Here is a 23,621-nt window from a genome sequence, read left to right on the forward strand (position 1 = left end):
AAGATGCCCCACTACTGACAAATGGATCAAGAAAATGTGGTATTTATACACAATGGAATTTTACTCAGCCATGAAGAAAAATGAAATTTTATCATTTGCAAGTAAATGGATGGAACTGGAGAACATCATTCTGAGCAAGGTTAGCCAGACTCAGAAGACCAAAAATCGTATGTTCTCCCTCATATGCGGACTATAGATCTAGGGCAAATACAGCAATGTTGTAGGACTTGGGGACATGACAAGGGGAGGTACAGGGTTAGACAGAAAACCCAAAACATGAAAGCATTTGATGTCCCCACTCCAGAGGAATTAATACAGAAACCTTAAAGTGACAGAGGTAAACAGGGAGAAGGGGATCAGGAACCAGTGTAAAGATCAGTTAGAGATGAATCAACCTGGTTGTAACACATTTGTACATGAAAGCAATGCTAGGAATCTCTCTGTATAGCTGTCCTTATCTCATCTAGCAAAAATGCTATGTCTTTGTTATTATTGCTTATTTCTACTCTTCAACAATACTGGAGAAAAGCACAGAACAGGTTCTGCCTGGAAGGGAGAGGATGGAGAGGGTGGGGACAGGAGCAGGAGGGAGAAATGACCCAAACAATGTATGCACATGTGAATAAATGAATAGTAATAAAAAAATATTTACTGATAAGTAAATTTTCACAAAATGGATATATACTGTTTTTTAAGTAAATGTAGTATTACTTCTTGATTTGTAGTTTTGGTAAACAGTAAGTACATAGATTTCTGTTAAAGTGTATATTCATATATGTTTTTGCAGTAGCTCACAAAAAGCAGTTATTTATTTCATCAGGAAACACATACTAGCAAATAATATAAACGAAACATGATAATAATAGCAGTACTTTCATCTAACTGTAAAATAAACTCCTATACTTTATTCTAGTCATCATTTTCTTCAACTGTAGCAATGTTTACAATATGCCCTGGAAAGTACTTGCTGATAATAAAATATATTTTAATTTGCTGCCATATTGATTTCCATGAATTATTTAGGCAATTTTTACCAGAGCAAGGAGAACAAGTTTTTCCCCAATGACATGTGGTTTTTAAATTGTGCTATTAAGTCAATGCCATTAGTTAGGATGAGGTTTACTGACATATAACAGAAAAACCCAAAGTATGAAAGGTTTGAATTATATAAAGATTATATATGTGTATATGTACACATATGTGGGGTTTTTTACACTTCTAATGGTTCATTTATCTTAGATATCTTATAAATTTCAGAAATGTTCCCTCTCCAGACTAATGCCATCCAATAAAGCTATGCTACAGATGCAACCCCCATATGTAATTTTAAATTTTCTATTCACCATATTCAAAGAAAAATATAAAAGGAACAGGTGAAGTTAACATATGCCATTTAAACCACTAAATCTAAATATCCAAAATAGCATTTCAACATGTAATCAATATTTTTTAAATTACTGAGATATCTTACATTTTTAAATCTACTCTTCAAAATCAAGCATATATTTTATACTGAGAGGGCATATTACATGCTAGCTAGTCACATGTGGCTAGGGACTGCCATACTGGACTGCACAGCTCCAAATGGATCTAGCCATCTTCAACACTCAACTCAAGTACTGTCATCTTCAGAAGCTTTCCCTTAACTTCTTTTGCAGATTTCTTTCATCAGTCTGGCCCACTATACCCAATCTGATTTCTATCTCAGAATGTACATACTTCATGGCTTCAATTGTCACCAATACAGCACTATAAACTCCAAGATAGATTTTTTTCCTGATCATTGTATTTTCAGAGCCTAGCAGTCCATATAATAAGTATTCAATAAATATTTGTGAGATAAAATGGATATGTGATATTCTAGAGTAGATTAGAGTTAGGGATGGGGTGGGGAATACAGAAAACTAGCAAGCAACAAAATAGATCTATAAATTAAATATAGTAATCCAACCTGAATTGAGTCAAAATTAGAAAACTATGTAACTCATTAATTTACCCATATATGTCAAACATTAATATCTGACCATGTACTGATAACAATATAAAGCAAAACTTTAAAAGATTTCTGGCTTTTTTTCAAAAACAGCCTACACTAACAGATTCTCTGTTTAACAACCAATAACATATGCCACAAGCATGATGTAGCTAATTATTAAATTTTATGCCCATAAACTACTTCTGTATTCATGTATCTTTAATCCTTTCACAAGGATATTAAATTAACATTCTAAAATATAGAATGTATCATCCTACTGATCAAAAACCCCAACCATTTTTTTATAACTGGAATTAAAAAAAAACCACTCTACTGTATATGTCTGTGTTCTACCTTTCCTTAGCAGAGCATCTTCTATTTATTTCAGAGTTTGGCAACATATTTTGTCAGTATAATAAGGTTCAGTTATCATCCTAAATGACAGCTTGTCATGCAATAACTAAATTATATTAGCTTATCTTTCAGAGTATACCTCAGTAATCAGTGTAAACATTATTTCCAATATATATTATTTCTTGAAATCAGCATACTCAACATACTCCCTATACATGTATGTAGAAATATTTTCACTGAGAAAAATTCTTCACAGCTACACAGATACTAAGTAAATCTGTCACTCTAAAAGGGGCTGCATATCCCTAAAGTCTGGATGAGAAAATGTAATAGTTCAAAACAATTCCCTGACCATTCAAGAAACCTCGCTGAACTGTGATCAATTAATTTAGCCAGTTCCTGTTGTAGTACTAATGGGGCTAAGGAAATGGGTTACATTTCCATTTGAATTTGAATTTAGTACAGTCAATATTTAAAAGACTGTACCTCTAATTCCACTGAATTAGAGCCTCTGTCAGGTAATGACAATAACAGTGAAACAAGCATGTGAACAGATTAACACTTAGAAAAAAACCTCAAAATACACACTTTCATATATTTTATTTGGTAAAAATGAATCATTAAATGTCAACTCTTAAAAACCAGGACAGTGGCTCTAATAGTAGCTACTCAGGAGGCAGAGATCAGGAGGATCATGGTTTGAAGCCAGCCGGGCAAATAGTTTGAGAGACCCTATCTCAAAAAAACCCGTCACAAATAAAAAAAAAAAGAGGGGTGGTGGAGTGGCTCAAGGTGTAGGCCCTGAGGAGTTCAAACCCCAGTACCACACACACACAAAAAAAAAAAAAGAAAAAGAAAAAAACAAGACAAGTGAATACTACTTTAAAATTAGTTGCTGCATTACTATATATAATATTATTTGACCTAGCTTCTAACATATTTTTCTGTAATGTACCCTCAGTTTTTTAAAGTAAATGAAAAACTTTAATTTGATTTGAAGAAAGGAAAGACCATTCCTTTAAGAAGTGATGAGGGTACAGATTTTCTTACAAAGGAAGAATAAGTAATTGATAAAATAGTAGTCTTACCTAACTCATTAAGAAAAAAATCTTCTTCACAGTGATCCTAATAGAATACTAAACTGTGAGACCAGTCTGGATTTTCTTGTAGATTTTAGCAAACCATTAACTCTACTTTGATAAACTATTATAATTTTTTGAATTCTGATTTATGAGACCAAATTAGACATAATTTCCAACAACCTCAGTTCACTTCTTCCTCCATCTTTTCTATTATTCATTTTTCACAAATGTCCAAATTTCTAGCTGCTTACTCATTCATTTGTGTAACAAAAAAAAAAGAAAGAGAGAGGGAGGCTCCAATCTCCACAAGGCCCAAATTTACACCCATACACTGCACTCAACTGTAACTCTATTCGTGGTGTCACATACACTTATCATGACTATCTCTTCATATCCTGGCCTATATGTTTTTTTAAAAATTAGTATTTATCGAGTACTTACTCTGTACCAGGCCCATTTCTAGTACATAGCTAATCAGGTATCAAGGATCTCTTCCCATTGTCACTTCCCCCAATCACAACCTAAAACTTGAATCTGTAAATCCCTTCTTACTGATGAACATCCTCTAGTTTCATTTTAAGAGCAAATCTTTTTTGCTCCAAAAATAAAGGATGACTATATGACAGTTTATAAAATAATATATAAATTTGTTTCCTAAGGACTGATAACTAAATTAGCTGTAGTCCAATATTGTCTAAAAATAAAACATGAGGCACAAATATCATCTTAAAAATTTTAGTAGTCACATTATAAGAAGAAATGGGTAAACTAATTTTAATAGATTTGACTTGTAATAAAATAATACAAAAAGCAATATATCTAAAATATTATCATTTCAACATGTAGCCAATATAAAATTAATGAGATTTTTCTGTCTTCTTTTTAAAAACTAAGTGGTGTGCATTTTGTACTTCAAGCAAATTTTCAACATTTATTGGCCACATCTGAATAGCCACAAGACACAGGAGCCTCCACACTTGATAGTACAGCTCAGCTGTAGACAAACATTAAAAAATGGTACTTTGAACAGTAAACATATAAAAACAAATCTGTAATAAGACAAAGTTATGAATACATATAGCCATGACTGGTAAGGTATTAATTTAAGATAAGCTAGGACTACACTATCATAGTATAAAAAGAAGTGACAAATGACGTGTTATTTCTTTAAATTACAAAAATGGGTTAAAACCAAAATGATCATGTTCAGAAGCTATGTGTTTAAAGTGAGTTTGAACAGATATGAACTAAGTTTTCTAGAAGCTTGTAATTAGGTAAAATGGAAAATAAAGTTAAAAAAGATGAGTTTTTGGGTTTTTTTCTTTTCTTTTTTTTTTTTAGTTTTAAAACTCAGGCTATTTAATGTCAACACATTATTGGTTCTTGAAGTAAAAAATGAATTATGGGTGTTTTACTTTAGATGAAAGAGGAGTTGAATATTCAATAAGGAACATGTAATCCCCTATAACAAATTAGCTGCTATCATCCACATAGTTTTTTTTTAGGTAACAAGACAAAAATAATTAATATGTGAGCATTCCTGGTCTTTTGTCCCCGTGTCTACTCAGGAGAATTCTGGTAGTCCTGCTGAGTCTTCACCTCCCCCATCCTATGAGACTGCCTTGCCAGTCTAATTATTTTAGGTTTTGCAATATAGAGAGACAAAGGAAGAAATACTAGAATATAGAGGGTTGGGACTGGGTATGCAGATTTATAGAGAAGTTCCAAGATAAAAGAATCAAAAACATCTGTACTTTGGCAACAAAACAAATGAAAAAGAAAAAATAACTTTTTAAATAAAATGTTACTATAATCCACATATTTTTATTCTAGGTAATATTCAAAAATATAAGAGCCTGAGTCTGACAGAAATTATTTTTTCTTATTGAGTTGTTTATTTTTGGCTCTACCAGAACACTAAGACTGGTCCAGTAGATCATAAACTTACAAATATAACTTATACAAATATAGGCTCAGAATATTTCATCTGTATTGCTAATGGAGTCTGGTTTGGATCAAAACCTTTTACTCATTAAAGACATTATGCTAAGTGATATAAGCCAGACAAAAAGACAAATATTGTATGATTCTACTTATATGAGCTAGTCAAAGTCATTGAGACAAGAAAGTAGAATGGTGGCTGTCAGAGGCTAGGGAGGCTAAAGGGTTAAATTTTATCCATTCATCTTAATCTTCTCTTCTAAATTATGAGACACTCAGAATTACAGTCTTCTTTATTCTTTGCCTTTCATGTCATTTATTTTTATACTTCACTCATCTAGTATTTATTGAACACTTACTATGTGTATAAGTATATAATTTTTCTGCTGTGGTATCATAAAATCTTTCAACAGGCAAAAGAAAAAGAAAGAAGAGTTGATGGGAAAAATATATATCCCTATAATGGTTAATTTTATGTGTCAACTTACCTGGGCCATAGGTGTTCAGATATTTGGTTGAACATTATTCTCAGTATGTATGTAAGGGTGTTTTGAATTAACACCCTTTGAGATTAACCCTTTGAAATTAACATGTAAATCGACAGACCATAAGCAGATTTCCCTTCCTAACATGGGAAGCCCTCAATCCAATCACTCCAAGGCCAACCTCCTCTCCAACAAGTAAGAGAGAGTTTCTGCCTCTTTGAGCTGAGTAACCAGTCTTCTGTCCTCCAGCTCTTCTTGGGTCTTGTGCCTACAAATTTCAAGCTAAAATTTCCACCATCAGCTGTCTTGGTTTTCAGACCTTTGAATTCACACAGGAACTGCTCACTAAATTGTAGACTTTAGGGACTTCTCATCCTCCATAATTGTGTAAGCCAATTTCTTATAGTAAATCTCTTAGTTATGTATCTACAACCTCCTGTTGGTTTAAACCAATATGCCAGAAGTCTCATTACCTCAATGACAAATAAAATACCCTACACAAACAGAGCTTTTGAAATAATGCTGTGAATTTGACCCTATGCAATTCTAACACCTCCCCTGAGCAAATCTGAAGACTAAAACAAAAAATACATAAACAAAAATTAATTAAGGCCAATGAATACTACTATAATGATATAAAGTGATTTCTGCAGTTAAATGCATTTACTACAGTTTATAATTAGCATTAAGGGTGACAGCCATAAAAAGAGCCCACATGGCCTGGGTAAGCTATCTCATCTGTGGAAAGCTGTTCTTTTTTTTTTTTTTTTTTTTTTTTTTAGATTTCAACAGTTTTATTTTTTTTATTTATTTTTTTTTTTTTCATCATCTTTTTTTTTTTTCATTTTTCTTTTATTATTCATATGTGCATACAAGGCTTGGTTCATTTCTCCCCCCTGCCCCCACCCCCTCCCTTACCACCCACTCCGCCCCCTCCCGCTCCCCCCCTCAATACCCAGCAGAAACTATTTTGCCCTTATCTCTAATTTTGTTGTAGAGAGAGTATAAGCAATAATAGGAAGGAACAAGGGGTTTTGCTGGTTGAGATAAGGATAGCTATACAGGGCATTGACTCACATTGATTTCCTGTGTGTGGGTGTTACCTTCTAGGTTAATTCTTTTTGATCTAACCTTTTCTCTAGTTCCTGGTCCCCTTTTCCTATTGGCCTCAATTGCTTTAAGGTATCTGCTTTAGTTTCTCTGCGTTAAGGGCAACAAATGCTAGCTAGTTTTTTAGGTGTCTTACCTATCCTCACCCCTCCCTTGTGTGCTCTCGCTTGGAAAGCTGTTCTATTCCTACCTATTTTTATCTTGGAAGTAGTTACTTTTGGTTGAAGAACAATCTCACAAGTCACCTAACTCAATAAATATGGCACTCTAAGATTCTTCCAAGTAAAGTTAGTCTTCACAGAATTTTGTTTTAATTCTACAATTTACTTTAACAATTACTTTTTGCAAGTGGCAAACACAGAAATTAGAAGAATAAGTATAGTCTGGAAAGACAAGATTTAGTCATATACAGCATGACTAAAACAAGCAAACTTACTATATCAAAGGTGAAAAACACTCAGAAAAAACTTCACAAAAAGGGGTTTGAGGGGCTGGCAGCATAGCTCAGTAGATCACCTGCCTGGAGAGCAAAGGCCCTGAGTTCAAACTTCAGTATGTCCAGGGGGAAAAAAAAAAAAACCCATTTCACAGAGCACCACTAAATATCAAATACTATGTTAAGTGCTCATGAAAGCAAGATGACTAAGATAATATTTTGATCTGCAAGAGACTCAGGGTCTCTAGGGTAATGTGACAAGTACACAAATAATTAAAATAGAATGTGCAAGTGTTAAACCTGAGGTATCTGCAAAACATTATAGAAAAGCAGAGGATGGAGAAGCAGGTTTTAGGGGAATATCAGGGAAGATATCTCTTAAATAGAAAATAAGAGCTAAATTGTGAAACATAAGCAGTTTTTTAGACAAAAGATAGAAGACTACAACAACTGAAAAAATATAGTAATTATTTAACAGGTAATAGCATGGTATAATAAAAGAAACATTCTCACATTAATCCATATCACCTAAGATTTAAAGATAATTTAAATACTTAATTTAAATTCCAGGTTAATAAAGGACTATTTCACAAACCAAGTGAAATAATTCTGTGATATTTTATAACAAAATTTTTAAATAGAGATTTAAAAGCTTCTCTTTTAAGATAGCAAATTTCCACCTCTAGATCTAGTGGGCATGCAATAAATGATGGCTGATTGAAATAATTTAAGTATCCTCTACTTTCCTCTTCTCTCTTTTTATGTATTTTCATGAAAGGTAAAAGTAAAATTTGATCACTAGAATACATCCTCATTAATAATGTACAACATCTGAACAAAGTACTTTTAGTTTATAACTATAATTAATATATTATTTAAATTAGTTTTAACATTTGTTATATAACTTAAAAAAGTAAAATGTTCCTGCTTCAGATCTCATGTGCTTCAGAGAATGGTAAATTACAAAAAAAAAACCAAAGGTCTTCTTTTACTAACCCTTCCTTTATGTAAATGGCTATCTAAATAATATCAATCTCAAACACAAAAAAAATAGTAAATTTCATTTAACTTGGAAAGATAAAGAGTTTTTACTTTTCATTGAAAATTTTACATTCCAAGCTAAGATGACTGAGATGATGCATGTCATATGCATGTGTGCCTAACATCAATAGTGTAAGGTGCTGTCACACTGCCATTATATCATCCAAAGTAATGGTACATTTTAAATAGCAACAAATTTGGAAATGAAATATCTAGCTTTGGGTGTCATTCCTGCAACTAAGCAGTTCTGCACCCTGGAACAAGCCCCTTAACCTCAACCACACTTTACTCATTTTATTACAGTAAATCCCCATTTACTTAAAAGGAGTTGGGAGAGGGCAATAATAAAATATAAGGTATGAATGAAAACACAATCTGTAAATGTCAATTTCCTTTCCAAATGCGAACAGGTTTTAAATAACAACAGAAATACTTTCATGCCATCTTTAAATCAACTGCAAGTTATTTCTCTGAGTAAATGAAAGAATTGCTAGAGATAAATCTAGACATTTACATACCCATAAAATTTTCCATTAATCAATGTTTGTTCTACTTTAGTAAACTGAGAGGAATCATAATTATTAGAAATATTATCTGTTTTATTCAAGCATATATGATGGCTCAACATACATTCAAGCAAACATACATGGTGGTTTGTATAATTACCTCTAATCTAATATATAAAAAGAAAATCACCAAATCTACTTTGCTTGGCAGTACTGGAATCTGAACTCAGAGCTCTGTGCTTGCTAGACAGGAACTCTACCCACCTGAGCCAAGCTCACAGCCTTTTTTACTTTTAGTTATATTTCAAGTAGGATCTCCTGGTTTTATCCCAGGCTTGTATGGACTTCGATTCATTTACTTCTGCATCCCACGTAAGAGATGACAGGCTTGTACCACCATGCCCAGTTTACTGATTGAAATGCAGTCTCACTAATTTTTTGCCCCTCTGGCCACTAACCAGGTATCCTCCTGAAATCTGCCTCACACCTCCTAAATACATAGGATTAAAAGCGTAAGCCACCACACCCAACCCACACCAAATCTACTTTTCATGTAAGATATTAATGCATAATATTCTTCTGGTTCCAAGAACTATCTAAAGCATTCATATTTTTGCCTATTAAGAAGATATAAAATTCAAAGCCACTTATCATGTACACTATGGTATAACAAATTACTTTCACAACACTCTCAGAAATAAATAGCTCATAGTATAGTTCTTGCTAAGTCACTTTTGTATACAAATCCAACCAATTGTCCTGCCATTCTCTTCCACAGAATCAACTTACTGAGGCTTTCTGGTTCCTCCCTTTCCTATGTTATCTCTACACACAATACTGCCTGTGGAATAATTTCTACATAGCTATATCTTGTTTAGTAATAAAGAAGAAACCTAGCCTTTGGAATCTGAAGAATCCTAGATAACCTAACTACTTCACATTTCTTTGGGTCTTTGCTTTTTGAATTTATCTATAAAGAAGTAATGGTATACATAAAAGGGTTACTCTGAGGATTACATAAAACAGTTCAATTTCACAAATGCACTGTAAATATTTAATAGTCATTAAAACAAAGGCTAAAATTGTTTTTCTAAAACAAACTGATGAACTCATGAAATAGTGTTTAATCCTCCAACTTGCCCCTTAGGCAGGTAGTCTTCTAAATATTTAAGCAAATATTCCCAGAGGGAGGCATTATTTGCCTAGGATCACCATTCATGTCCTACTACATCTCCATATGAGATTCAACCATGTGAGGGAAGAAAGAGATGTAACAAAGTTCATGCCTATTTTATTCCATTCTTCTCAAGTAGGAAATTAGGGGGAAATAAAAAAGAAAAAAAAACCTACCCCACCCACTATTAAAGCCTACGTAGGACTCAGAACATATCTTCCAAGCTTTACTAGGAGATCATGATTAGTGAGTATGTGAAACCTCACTGTTCCCTGACAGATTCACCAGACTCAGAAACTCTAAACTAACACAGGACAGCTCAGTTTTAGTTATTATTTTTTTTCCTGAGGATTAGATAACCCTCAGGACTAAAGTAAGAATAAAAATAACAATAGCAAGTAGTAAATACAATTAGCTATGTCCCACACACATTAACTCATTTATTCTGCATAACACATTATATAACAGATATCACATTTTATATATAAGAAAACTGAAGCACAAGGGTGGGCACAGTTGCTCACTTCTGTAATCCCAGCTATGCAAGAAGCATAAATAGGAGAATCATTTCTGGGCTGGTGAGGTCAAAAAAAATGTGAGACCTTATCTCAAAAAAAACTAAAGCAAAAAGGGCTCAAGTGGTAGAGCACCTACCTACCAAACACAACTCTCAAGTACCACCCCTAAAAAAAAGAAAGAAACTGAGGCACAGAAAACTTCAATGGCTGTATGCTGTTCCATAAAATTGATGTGAAATAATTTAACTTTTTCTTACTGTTGAACATTTAGTTTGTTAATTATTTTATATGGTAAAACTGTATTTTACTATCTAACCTGTCCACAGGTAAATTTCCTTAGCCTGAAGAACTAAAGATTAATGATAGGAACCTCTTTAAAGTTCTCGATATCCACTGCTAAAATGTCATTCAGAACATTTTACATGACTAACAACAAAATTTGAGATAACTGCTTAATAACCATTTCTTTTTAATCATTTCTTTTTCGTATTACTACCTTATGTTCTTATTTAGTGGTAGTAAATATTTAATATTAACCACGTGCATTTCTTCTTTATGTATCTTGATGGCAAAACTGCCATCCCAACCTTTCTCTTGGCTCTAGAGATGCTTCCTTCCTTGTAGTAGACTGCCCGTCAGCTCTACATTACAATCTTAACATTTTAACTACCCAATGAAAACACCTTTTACTTTCTCCAGCAGAATAAAAGAAGTTATCAAGCTGTCTGAAAAGCACATCTATAACCAATATGTTATTGATGAGCTAAATGTCAGTTTCTATGCCTGGTCCAAGAAAGAAGACAGGAGTCCAAGGAAGCCCCAAACTATAAAAATGATGAAAGGATGACTCCCCAAGTAAATACCAGAAAATATAGAACCACTGAAAACAGAAAGAATGGATGCTTTCAGCACAAAGCAAAAGCAATCTGTAGCCCACATCTATCCCTTAGTGGCCATTTACTTCATACACTCATTCCTTTCTATAATATGGCTTTTTTAATAAGCAAATTTAACACTACCACCATCCTAGCCACAGAGAAAATGTACTCACCACCACACCACTGAGTAAAATAAATAAATAAATTTTTAAGGACAATGTCAAGTTATTGCATCTGGCTACAAGCCTAAAATTTCTGCATTACAAATAATATTCTTAGGTCCAAGTGTGCATTCTTCTGGATAGTACCTCATAATTTGGCAATAAACAAAATACAAAAGACATAGGCTGACAGTGCGTAAACATCAGAAGTACAGGCATAAAATGAAAAACAATTTTTAAGTAAATAGTAAAAATGCAGATGACTGGCTAATACAGCTACACTTGTATATAAAATAGGCCTGGGTCTGCTAGACACAATGTATTTCTTTATACCATTTTTGGGAAAAGTATAACAAACAGAAACTTTTAATTAATGATATAGCATGTGTCAAAAACAGGCGAACAATATATAAAATACCTATTTAAAATTAATATAACTTGATCCATAGGCAAGCTATAGAATATTTGCTGCTTTAGTGTCATTACACAACTAAATAGTTCTGTGAAAAATCTCAGAACTCCTTAAGATACTGAAACTTCCAGTATTTATATATTTAATTTTCCATATTCAATAGCAAGAATATACAAGATAATATGAAAAGGCTCATATGTCAGCATAAATTAAAATGCAGAACATTCTTTTAATATAAATAAATGTGGTTTCATTAGTATTAAAGACTTCCACGAGTCTACCTAAGATGTAACTGTATATTTCTTAAATAAATTCAATTGAAAGGCTTTTTGCTTGTGAAATTCTAAATGTCATCAAAATTAAAATTACAGTTATCAAGCTATAAATTAAAAAAACCCTAAGGAAGTACAGTTATTGTCAATTCAAGTACAAAGTAACTTAAAACTTCCCTTTTGAATAACATACCATGATACATATACAAAGAGTACAGGAACATAATAGCCCACAAAATCCCCTCAAATGTCTTGTCATGCTTTCAATACAGCAAACAACATGCCACTTAGAAGGTTAAAGAAAATAAAATTAGGGGAAATGCCATTTCCTACAACAAAAGACACAATGATATATCTTATAGTAATTCATAAAATAATCTACAAATTCATGAAAACAATTCATGAATTCAGTAATTCATGAAAAAATCTACAAGTCTATAATTATAATTAAATAATTATATACTATGTAAGACAGCTATTCAAAACACCCTATTTTGAATTCTTTAAGTAAATATTAGTCCTCTATTCTACCTTTTCTAAAAATGTGCTATATCAAAATCTGTGATAAATTAAACTTCTATGTTCTAAACAAAGATACACATGATAATATACATAGCATTTACTTCAAGAAAGGAGAAACTTTACATAAACATATGTCAAGTGTGTTACATTAAGTAGTGTGCCTGCTTCACAACAGAAAACTAACCAACAAAATCTCTTTAATATAGTTAAACCATCTTATGATGCCACATTAAGTAATTCCTCCTGAGCCCAAAGCTTGTTGATCAGTTTCTTTCGTTTGGTAGGGCAAAATCCTTGGCAATAAATTCTTATTGAACTTTGTTTACAAACAAATTTACTCATCTTCCTGATATTCCCCTTCCTGTATTTGAAATGTTTTAAGTCGACTCATTATACAAAATGCATGCATCTACAATGACATCATTTTATTTCCCATTACATTAACGATTCTTTTCCTAACTCCCACAACCCACCTGAGTAGTAGAAATGGTTGTCCACCTTTGTCAAAAAGTAGAAAAATTCCAGCCACAGCTATGTTGGAGCAGACCTATATTTTTTACAACATAAACTTTACTCTGCAAAACTTTTAATATTTTATGTAAGGCAAGTATAAGACAGCACCTAAAACCAAATATTTGTATTCTTGTATTACATAGGAATAAGGAATGAACAGAAAAAAAGAAACATTTTGACAAAGGTGACTATGACAAGGGTACTGCTTAAAGGAAAAACTTTTCAAGTTCACTAGTTTCTTTTTTCTATCATATAGTGCACTGTGACAGCTATTGCACTATTTTCAACTTACAGATTTCTTTTAACATTTTAAATTAAGACTAAAATGTAAGAAACTAATTTTAGAAATAATATTAAAGGCTTCCAACCTCTAACAAGTCACTTTGTGCCCTAAATGAACTTCAGTTGTTTTGTTACTTACCAGATAGATAAAGTTTTGTTAATTATTTTTAAATTGTTATGATCTCCAAATATAATTTTGAAAATGAGCTTAAATTTTCACGATAGTATTCATCATGAGTGTTTTGAAACAATAAAACCCTAAACCTAGAATTTATTAAATCTTACACTTCAAGTGACTATTTCTATTCTATAATTAGTATAATTAGCAAATGAATAATAAACTCCTTTTGTCATTCATCCTTTGCCTCAAAAATTTCCTCTAAAAATTGATTGCATTCTCTAAATATATACAAAGAAATTTTACCTAACTTTTTTATTCCAAAAATCAAGGCAGGTACAAGGTCTTAAGTGGATACAGGGATATCCATTTGGTATTACCATATTTGTAAAGACTCTAAGATTAAAAGTAATGTAACTCTAAGATTAAAACAACGTTTGCATACCTCATGGTAGATTTTCATTGCACTGAAGAGTTAAATGTTTTTACCTCAAGAGAAATATTTCACTTCCTTACTCAGACTGCTATATCTAAAGAACCCCCATCTGTTAAAACGATCCAGCATACATCTCTTCTGCTGCAGAACACAAGCTAGTTACACATTCAAATCAGTTTCCAGCTTGTGAAAGCTCTACTGCCTCTTATCAGGTTATGATGGACTAAGTACACATACAAATACTATTATCACATCATCTAAAGTAAAAATGATATTGGTTAGAGAAAAAGTGGGAAAAAAGCTTAAAATGTGTTCCTTTAAATATTTGGAAATACAGTAATAATACTATGCTAACATATATTTTGAGATTTCATCTTTTTAGAAAGAAAAAAAGGCAAGTACTGACCTCTTATTGGCAACTAGTTAAAATAAATAACCCAAGAAAACTATTTTTGAGTGTTCTGAAAAGAACTGGTAATATCAACAAGATGACATTCTTCCAAACTTACACTGACTTTTTAGTGACTTATTTGAAGGGTACAGAAAAGTAGGAAAAGGTGTTTTGTATTTAAACAGTAATAAAAATACCAAAGTAAAGACAATCTTCTAGCTTTGACCTGAAACACTGGCAAAAAGAGGGGGGAAAAAAAAAGCTTCAACTTTTGTGTGAATTTAAAAGGCTATACACCATAGACATTATCTAATCCATGTCTCAGGACACCACTACTGTTAGCTGCAGCTTTCTTTCAATAGATGAAGTAAAAAATAACTGCTTAGCGGAAAAATCAGACTGCATGGGTGTTATAAAATCCCCTGGCAAGCATATTTTTATATTGCTATGATTCCACACCAAGTACAATAGTCAACTGATTGCTCCTGATTTACACCTTGCCGTCCCAAACCCAAATTTACAGTATGTCAAAGACTAGATATTGCAGAGGGAACTGTTTTAAAATGCTTTGCTGCAGCAAAAACTGCATTTACAAAGCACTAAAAATGAACTACTCTTAATTATGCTCTGTTATGATTCTCCTCTCCTTATTTCTTCCCCCTTTCTTTCCCTGACATCTTGAACGCTTCTCCTGTAGATAACGCAAAACATGAAGTCATGCACAGTTCTGCGGTAACTCTTATCCTGAAGGAAACCAAAACCTTCACTGCATTTAATATCTTTGCTTTAGTCTTTATCCACGAGTCACTCTCCTGAAGGCAACCATAGAAACAAACCTGTATGATTTGGTGCCTCACATTTAACACGTTGTGTACATAGGGGGAAAAAAAAAAGACTAAGAGACCAACATATTCTGGGCAACATTACAAAGAAGGGAAGACTGCCTTAAGGGCGGGGGGGGGGCCCGGATACTGGCACAACACTCTCCATCACGGCTTCGGAATATATTTAAAGACAGATGCAAAACTGCATCATTTTCCTTCCTCCCTCGAAAACATCACACCCCAGCTGCTCAAGTCGGAGCTAATGCGCTTCTCACATTTCAGTAGCACGGGGGAATTTAGGCTCCAGGGGCAAGGTTGTCATCGCGGGAGAGCGACACCACGGACGATCAGAGTGTGGGAGGAGAAGGAGCCCCGGGGAACCAGAGGTCTGTCCCCACGTCCCCTAACTAAACTCTAAAGTCGATCCACCACCGATTGACTGGCAGCCAAGGAGAAGTGATGAGAAGCTGTGTTAAGTTGGGCACTGCGCTCAGGTGGCAGGAAAGGACCGAGCAGAGGACGCAGGGTGGCCTGGCTCTGGCAGCGCGCGGGCAGGTCACCTACTGGGCAACACCCGCGGAGCGAGCCGTGCTCCCGGGACGCGCGCCGTGGGTGACCCCGGGGTGCAGGGATGGGGGGCGGCAGGGGGCGCTGGGAACCAAGAGGGGGGAGGGCTGGGGGAACTGGGGACGCCTTTTCCCTTACCAGGTTGAGCACTGTCTCCACGATGTCCCTGTTGCTGACCTCTCCGACCTGTATGAGTCCGATCAACACTGCAAATTTCATCCGGATGTTGCGGATCGGCACCGAAGGGTTAATCATCCCCGCGGGGAGCACCACCGAGCCGGAGCCGGAGCCGGACGCCCCCCTCAGCTCCCCCATCCCGCTGCTGCCCCCGCCGCCGCCGCCGCCGCCGCCGCCGCCACCACCACCACAGCCGCCGCCGCCGCCGCCAGCGCCGCCACCGCCTCCGCCGCCTCCGCTGCCGGCCCCGACGGCGATGAGCCCCACGGACTGAGGCTCGAGCCCCGGGCCCGGGCCCGGCTTGTCGCTCGCCATTGACCCCCCTCCTGAAGGGAAGGGAAGAGCAGCGGAGCCGCCTCCGCCGCTACCGTTATACCTGCTCGGCCCCCGCCCCCCGGCCGTCGCCTCGGAGCCCCAGCATCCACCAGCGCCGCGGCGCCGGGCCCGCTCCCGCCTGCGCCTCAGCCCGGCCCGCTCGAGCGCTCTCCCGGCCGAGGCTCGGTGGTGGTGCGGCGAGGGCGGGGGGGATTCGCAACCTTCTTCCCGGCGGTGGCGGCGCCGCTAACCACTGCCCGGCAAGCGGCGGTGCCCGCCCAGCAGCTGTGCCGCTGCCGCTGCCTCCTCTCTTTTTCTCTCTCTCTCGCTCTCCCCCTCCCGCTCTGTCCGGCTCCGGCCCGCCCCCCCGCGGAGATGCTGCCGCCGATCTGAAAAGCCCTAGGCACGAGCGGCTGGCCACGGCGCTGGCCGGCGCGGAAGCTCAGGCTGTGGCCGGCGCTATGGACGCTGCTGCTGCCGCTGCTACGGGCGCCACTGTTGTTGTGAAGCCCCGACGCCGCCGCTCACTCCGCCATGTTGCCGCCCCCTGCCTGCGGTAGCGGCCACTGCGCCTGCGCAGAGCGCCCGGGGGTGGAGTCCTGGCTGCACCCCTTCTCTTCGCCCTGCCTCCTTCTGTTCCCCCCACCCACCCCGGCACCCCCTCGTCCCTCCTCCCAGCCACCCCGAACGGACAGACAGGTGAGCGGGTGCATGGGGACAGCTGCCAGACATTGGAGCCGACTGGCAGAGGCGGGGCGGGTGGTGGCTTCCTTGTGGCTGCTCCCTTGAGGGTGGACTCTCCCTGAGGGGAAGGACACTGAGTGCGTGTCTGGCCTTCGCTGCCACCACCTCCTCCTTCCCTCTAGGTCGTCTTGCTAGGAGGAGGTTCATCATACATCGGCCTTGTTGCATCCAGCTGCCTCTACCGCCACGTGCCCCGTAAGGTAGGGGAGTGGCAGACGACCTCTTTCTGCCGCTCTTTGCCCCTCCTCGCATTCCGTCCGTCTGTCACCCCCAGCACACACACACACACACCCCGAAATTTCCCAAAGGAAAAGTGGCTGGCAGAGCAGAAACACGCCCAGAAGGGCCGACGATCCTACATTGCTGGGAAGGATACAGATGGACAGCAATGGGTTTTTTCCCCTACAGCCATGAAAGAGGCTGACACCTGCACAAGGCGCAACTTAAAACAGAACTTGTCAAACCGTGATCCGAACTCGCCTCCCATCCTAAAGGCGGCCCTCTGTGATACTGTGCAGTTGTTTGGAGACAGCAACAAATCCCACACTTTAAAAAAAATCCCTAACGATTCCCAGGTATGATGTCAATGATGCCTCCCTTTTCATAGGAGTGAATGGGGTCAGAAGATTTTTGAGATTATCTAAAAATATCCTTACTGTCAGCCTTATTCACTTAGAAGAGTAGATTCTTGATGTCTACATAGATACAGAGTTTTTTTTTAAAAAAAAAGGTTTTTAATTTAAAAAATTAACGTGTACATAGTAATCTTCCTGAGAATATTGAATGACAACTAAGTAAACATGACTTCTGCTTTCTTCCCTGTAATGTTTTTCTTTAGTCTTTCATGAGGTCTGCCCTTTTCAATAAAAATGTATTATAAGCCTCCAGAAATATGTAGGTATCTTAAGGTATATTCAAATCATTTTAATTGTCTCCTCAAATGGAAAAAAAGGTCAATATACAAATCCATCAAATCTGGTTTGTTACTAATCATATTAAACTAGACTTACTAATCAACTTAACTCCCAGAATACAAGGGACATGGAAAAATTCTGAAGTACACAGATTATAGCAAAGTTCCTCAAAACAAGTGATTAGGATTACTTCTGATTTACATGTTTGTTTGCCTGAACTTCCACTGAAGTGATTGAATTGTTAATCAAAAATTTTTGAAAGAAGTGTTAATTGGTATGCCCATTTAAATGAAATAGCGATGGAATTATAAAAGTGCTAGCATGGTTGTAACTGTTTCAGAAATTTGCAAAACACGTAACTTAATAGTGTGATTTGAGATACACTGTAATTGAAAAACTCCTCCCATTCAGACGTTCATATCTATCTCCAGCATTTTTGTCTGTTTCAGGTGAGTTGAGTATCATCTACTTCTATGAGAACTATTCCATTTGCAAATTTAAAATGGCATATCTTTTTTATTTCCCCCCTAAAATGATATGTCTTTTTTAAATATATAAATCCAGACTGAAAGGTCACCACACTGTTTTTTACATATACATATACGGCACAGGTTCTACCTACTATATTTTAAACTTACTGCATAAGTGCTTTGTGAGAAGTGACAACCTGAACTTTCCATTTCCTTTCTGAATGAATAACTTAACATCATTTTACCATTTCTGTTTGAAGTTTCCATATTTTGTTTCTTAAGCAACATGTGAATGCATTTTGGCTTTGTTTCTTTTTTTTTGTTCAGTTTTTTTTTTTAGTGGAGATTAGGAAATGGGTACAGAGGACATCACTATTTCAAAGTAAGAAAAACTCACTTCTTTTGCATACTGAAATCAGTTTCAGAGATATTTAAATGAGCTTGCCAATTAAAGTGTTCTATAGACTGCCAGCTCCTCACAGACAGTATGACACTATGGGAAATGGACAGGGCTTTGAATCACATTCATAACTTTCTATCTATGCAGTCTACTCAAATCATTTGAACTTCAGTATCATCATTTCTTAATTAGATATGATAATACCTGTCCCATGGGGAAGTGAGTTCAATGAAGTAATTTCAACTCAACAACTAACATATAGTAAAAATGTCTTTGTATCTTTAGTATGTAGGCACAATATGTGTTGAATGACCTATAAACACATGAAAGAGCAATCGTAACCATACAAAACCTTTATAATTTCACAGTTACATGTTCTTCATACTATCTCCAAAAGCATAAAGTTTATAAAAGGCCACAGATATGTTTCCTTTTGGCTTACAAAGCCTATTTCCCTGCAAATGCACAAGTAACTTAATATTTACAGTCATAATATTTTGAAATAAAAGATAGCTGTTTAATAATAAAAGTGACCTAAACTCCTCACTTTTAGATCTGCAGATTAGATCATATGTTGTATGGTGAATGTTAATTTTGTATACAATTTTACATACCCATACTTGCAAAGGACAACCCTTCAAAGCTAAGGATTCCGTGAATTGAGTTCTAAGAGGCAATGTTGCATTGTGGTTGAGCATGCATTCTCCAGATTCAGTGGAACCTGGATTTGGATTCCATTTCTACCACCCATTTCTATGTGCAATGTTGAGCAAATGACTGAGCTTTAAAGCCTCAGTTTACCCAACCTAAAGTAGAGCTAATGCTACTATTTCCTACGGTTACATCAGCTAATACACTTAAGATATTTAATGTGGAACAACAATCGATGTTTCTATTCATTGGCTGTGGGAAAAGACCATATTATAAGCTATTTTTTGTGTTTTCTGCATCTAACATGTCTGGCTTGTAATTTACACTTATAAATGTGTTTTAAAATGAATGGATAAAAACAATACTTGAAACTAATTATTCCCCTCACCTAGTCTTTAAAGAACAGATTTCTTGCTTTTGTAGGAACAGAATACTCTAAATTTTAAATGGAAATAAAACAAGAGAAACTGTTACCTATCTCTCAACCTTTAGAAATACAACTCCTGTTGGTACAACCCCAAATTTAGATTTGTGTGGGTTAGTTTGGTGTTTTTCAGCAGAATGACACTAGTGATCATATAATTTAATAATGATTCATGTTTGGCATGTAGTAGGTTCTCAAATGATTTTGTTTCCATTTCCCACTGGTGTTGACGTTATTATCAACCAGAAAAGCCAAGATTTTTGGGGGAGGGTTGTTTTGCTTGTAGACAACAACTTATCTCTAAAAGTTATCTTTAATGGAGATTTTTAGATATAAAGTACAGAATTTTACACATGTATTTAAATTTGAATTTATTTCATTCAAATTTTCTACTTAAATTTCATCTGCTAGAAATTTCTTAATCTTGAATATATTTTACAAATATTTTTGTCTTCTTATGTGCAATTTTGAGAACATTCCTTCTATATTTTCAAAAAATTCCAAATATCTCAACATGATAAAAACAGCTCAGAATTTACTAGTAACATTCTAGTTGAAATCATCTCATATATTTTCAATATGTGATGGGTCCCACCCCATCAGAGGCATGGAATTGATGTAATGGATTACAACCAGCAATTTTTCTTTTAATGGGATAAGATGGAAACACACAAAATGAGAAATATCAAAATGCATCTATTTAATGAGAAAGAGTTTGACTTATTAATGTTGTTTTAATTATAAACATACATTTATACATTATATGTATGTGTGTGTATGTGTATATATATATATATATATATATATATATATATATATATAACCATATTATGTAATGATGTAATTTTTAGTTTGTACGCAAGCCATGATCAAAAGTTTGATTTATGTTGTTTATAATCTTTGAACTATTAGTTAGATTAGCCCATATTTCTCCAACTGGTCCAATAGACACTGGTTAGCTAAAGTCTAAATATAATCTGTCTTTATATGTGAACAAAATTAAATGAAAATGTAGAAATGTGAATTATTCTTGGTTTTGGTGATATTAAGTTAACTGCTTGGGGATTGTTAGGAATTTACCTCCCTTTGCCTTTAGAACTTCAGTCCTCTGTTACTGCTTCTCTATAACTCCTCAAAAAACATTGGGAGTTGTTGGCTATTCTGGCTTTCAGGTTCTTTCAGGATCAATAGATACAATCCGTCCTGCCTTGGAGACATGAGAAGTCATTTAGACTAAATAGGTACCTATTTTCAATTTCATCAAGCTTAAACTTCAGTTTACTCCAACAATTCTTAGGTCTACCTTTTTTTTTCTCTCCACTAATTTTTCTCCTAAATAGAGAACAGACAAATACAGAAATTTAATTATTTGTTATCTAACTTGACCCATTCTTGGAAAGGCTAAAATGTTGCTACTTACCAACCAACAAATATTTGAGTACCTAGTATGTGCAAAATCCAGGCTAACTGAAATAATTTTGAGCTTCCCACTTAGAGAAATATTATCTTTACACATACAAAGATAATTAGCAAGTCAATACATGAAAAATGTTAAGTAACATAAAGTACTCTAGAATCTCAAAGAACAAGAAATAGTACAAATACCCTAATGCACACATGTATCCTCAAGCATCACATAATTATACACACAAATTTACCACACACACACACACACATCTATATTGCTGTGTCCCAAAGAAAATATGTTCAAGTCCTACCTTCCAGTACCTGACAATGTGATCTTAGATAGAAATAAGGTGTTTATAGATGTAGTCAATTCAGATAAGATACACTGGAATGAATTGGGCCTTCATTGAATATCGTTGGTGTCCTTAGAGGAATAAAAGAGACACAAACAGGCACACAAGGAAGATGATGTGAAAACAGACAGGGAAAAAGGCCATGTGAAAACAGGCAGTCATTGAAGTTTCTCCACTGTAAGCCAAGGAAAACAGGATTGCTGGCAACCACCAGCAGCAAGGAAATATTTTTTCTTTTTCTTTGACCCTATTGATATCTTGACTTTTGACTTCCTGCTTCCAGAACTGTAAGAGAACAAATTTCTGTTGTTTTAAGCCACCCCCAATTTGTGGTATTTTTTTCAGCAGCCCCAGGAAACTAATACACATACATGCAACGTAAATGTATGTTATTTTATTCTCACCCCAAAAACAGCTGATATGTGTAAGTATACCTGGGTCATTTCTAAAATTTCTGAGGTCCTAAGGTTGAAAAACAAAGCTTTAGCCAACCTCAATTCTTCTGTTCCCAATGAATATGTTATTCTCTCCTCCCTTGGTGCATTAGTCACACACTTCTATCCAGAGCATTCTTTTCATCTCCTCCTGAAATTCCTATCAGTATAAATTCCATGTTCATGAATACACTCATGGTCCCACCTAAATAAAAATGATCTGAAATGTTGTATCCATTTGTAGCTTTTTAAAAGAAATGAGTCTGACTTTTCTTTTCACATAACATAGGTTGACAAATTTCCACCTAAATAAAATAAATTAATAGTTTATATCTCCTCTGCCTTATTGGCCAAGAGTAAGAAAGAACATTCCAATACATATAGTCACCTACATAATACTTTCACTGAAATTTGACAAGACAGAATCAATCAATGTGTGTATATGTTTAATGTTCTCACACTAACAAACATTGAACAGTAAGTTTCTTTTTCTTTTGCACAATGACATCTGTTGCACTATATTACCATTGGGTTTGGTATACATGTGCTACAGAAAGAAATGTGTATTAAAAAGAAAGTTTGATCATTGCTACTGGCTGGTTATTGTTAACAATTACAGCTGTTATATACCATCTCCTATTTGCCATTTGTTATTTCTAATTCTCACTATAATACTTCAAGATATTATTGTCCACATGTTTCAAATGAAGAAACTAATATGAACTAATGTTCAGTCGGTTGTATGAGGTCACATTTTATGATTTGACCCTACTTATGCCTGAAGCCTCAGCTCTGTCATGATTCTACACATCCCATGTTGGTACCTAGACCAAGGTTATTGTTTAATTTCTACCAAATTTACCAGATAGAAGATACAAATGAGATCAGGAAAGGATCATTTAAAAAGCACATCGTCATGTTTTTGTGTGTTTTGGTGAATGCTGTTTACCAAAAACAATGATCAATTAGGTCTATATATCTATGCCTATAAAAGTTCAGAAATTTTAGCTTTTTTTGTTTCCTGGGAATCATTTTAATTCTTGACAAAAATCATTTAAAATAAATTGGTTTTAATTATGTTCATTAAGATTAACCATTCCTGGGGACATAGCTTGAGTAGTAAAGCTATTACTTAGCAAGTAGAAGGCTCTGAGTTCAATCCACAAGGCTGCCAAAAAAGAAAAAAAAAGATTAATTTAATTTTATAGTAGCATTAATATATCACTTCTATACTTTTCTGGAAAAGACTTTGTTATGTATCTGACTAACCAGTGCATTTCCATATAATTATAAAAAGTACACACTCTGAGTAAAAGGAGAAGAAATGCCATAAA

General features: G+C 35.6%; 2 protein-coding genes across 4 annotated transcripts in view; one reads left to right on the forward strand and one right to left on the reverse strand.

The window, feature by feature from the left end:
• Nbea (neurobeachin) overlaps positions 1 to 16,998 on the reverse strand; it is a 643,202-nt gene extending 626,204 nt beyond the window's left edge. For all 3 annotated transcript variants that reach the window (XM_074043550.1, XM_074043551.1, XM_074043549.1), the window contains exon 1: positions 16,137 to 16,998. In XM_074043550.1, the coding sequence (XP_073899651.1) occupies positions 16,137 to 16,490 (354 nt within the window). In that variant the 5' untranslated portion in view covers positions 16,491 to 16,998. The remainder of the gene's footprint in view (positions 1 to 16,136) is intronic.
• LOC109703022 (uncharacterized) overlaps positions 16,986 to 23,621 on the forward strand; it is a 74,822-nt gene continuing 68,186 nt past the window's right edge. The window contains exons 1-2 of the mRNA XM_074043554.1: positions 16,986 to 17,189; positions 17,357 to 17,809. Of these exons, the coding sequence (XP_073899655.1) occupies positions 17,025 to 17,189; positions 17,357 to 17,809 (618 nt within the window). The 5' untranslated portion in view covers positions 16,986 to 17,024. The remainder of the gene's footprint in view (positions 17,190 to 17,356; positions 17,810 to 23,621) is intronic.

Source organism: Castor canadensis, chromosome 10 (assembly GCF_047511655.1).
Source record: "Castor canadensis chromosome 10, mCasCan1.hap1v2, whole genome shotgun sequence".
NCBI classification, from domain to species: Eukaryota; Metazoa; Chordata; class Mammalia; order Rodentia; family Castoridae; genus Castor; species Castor canadensis.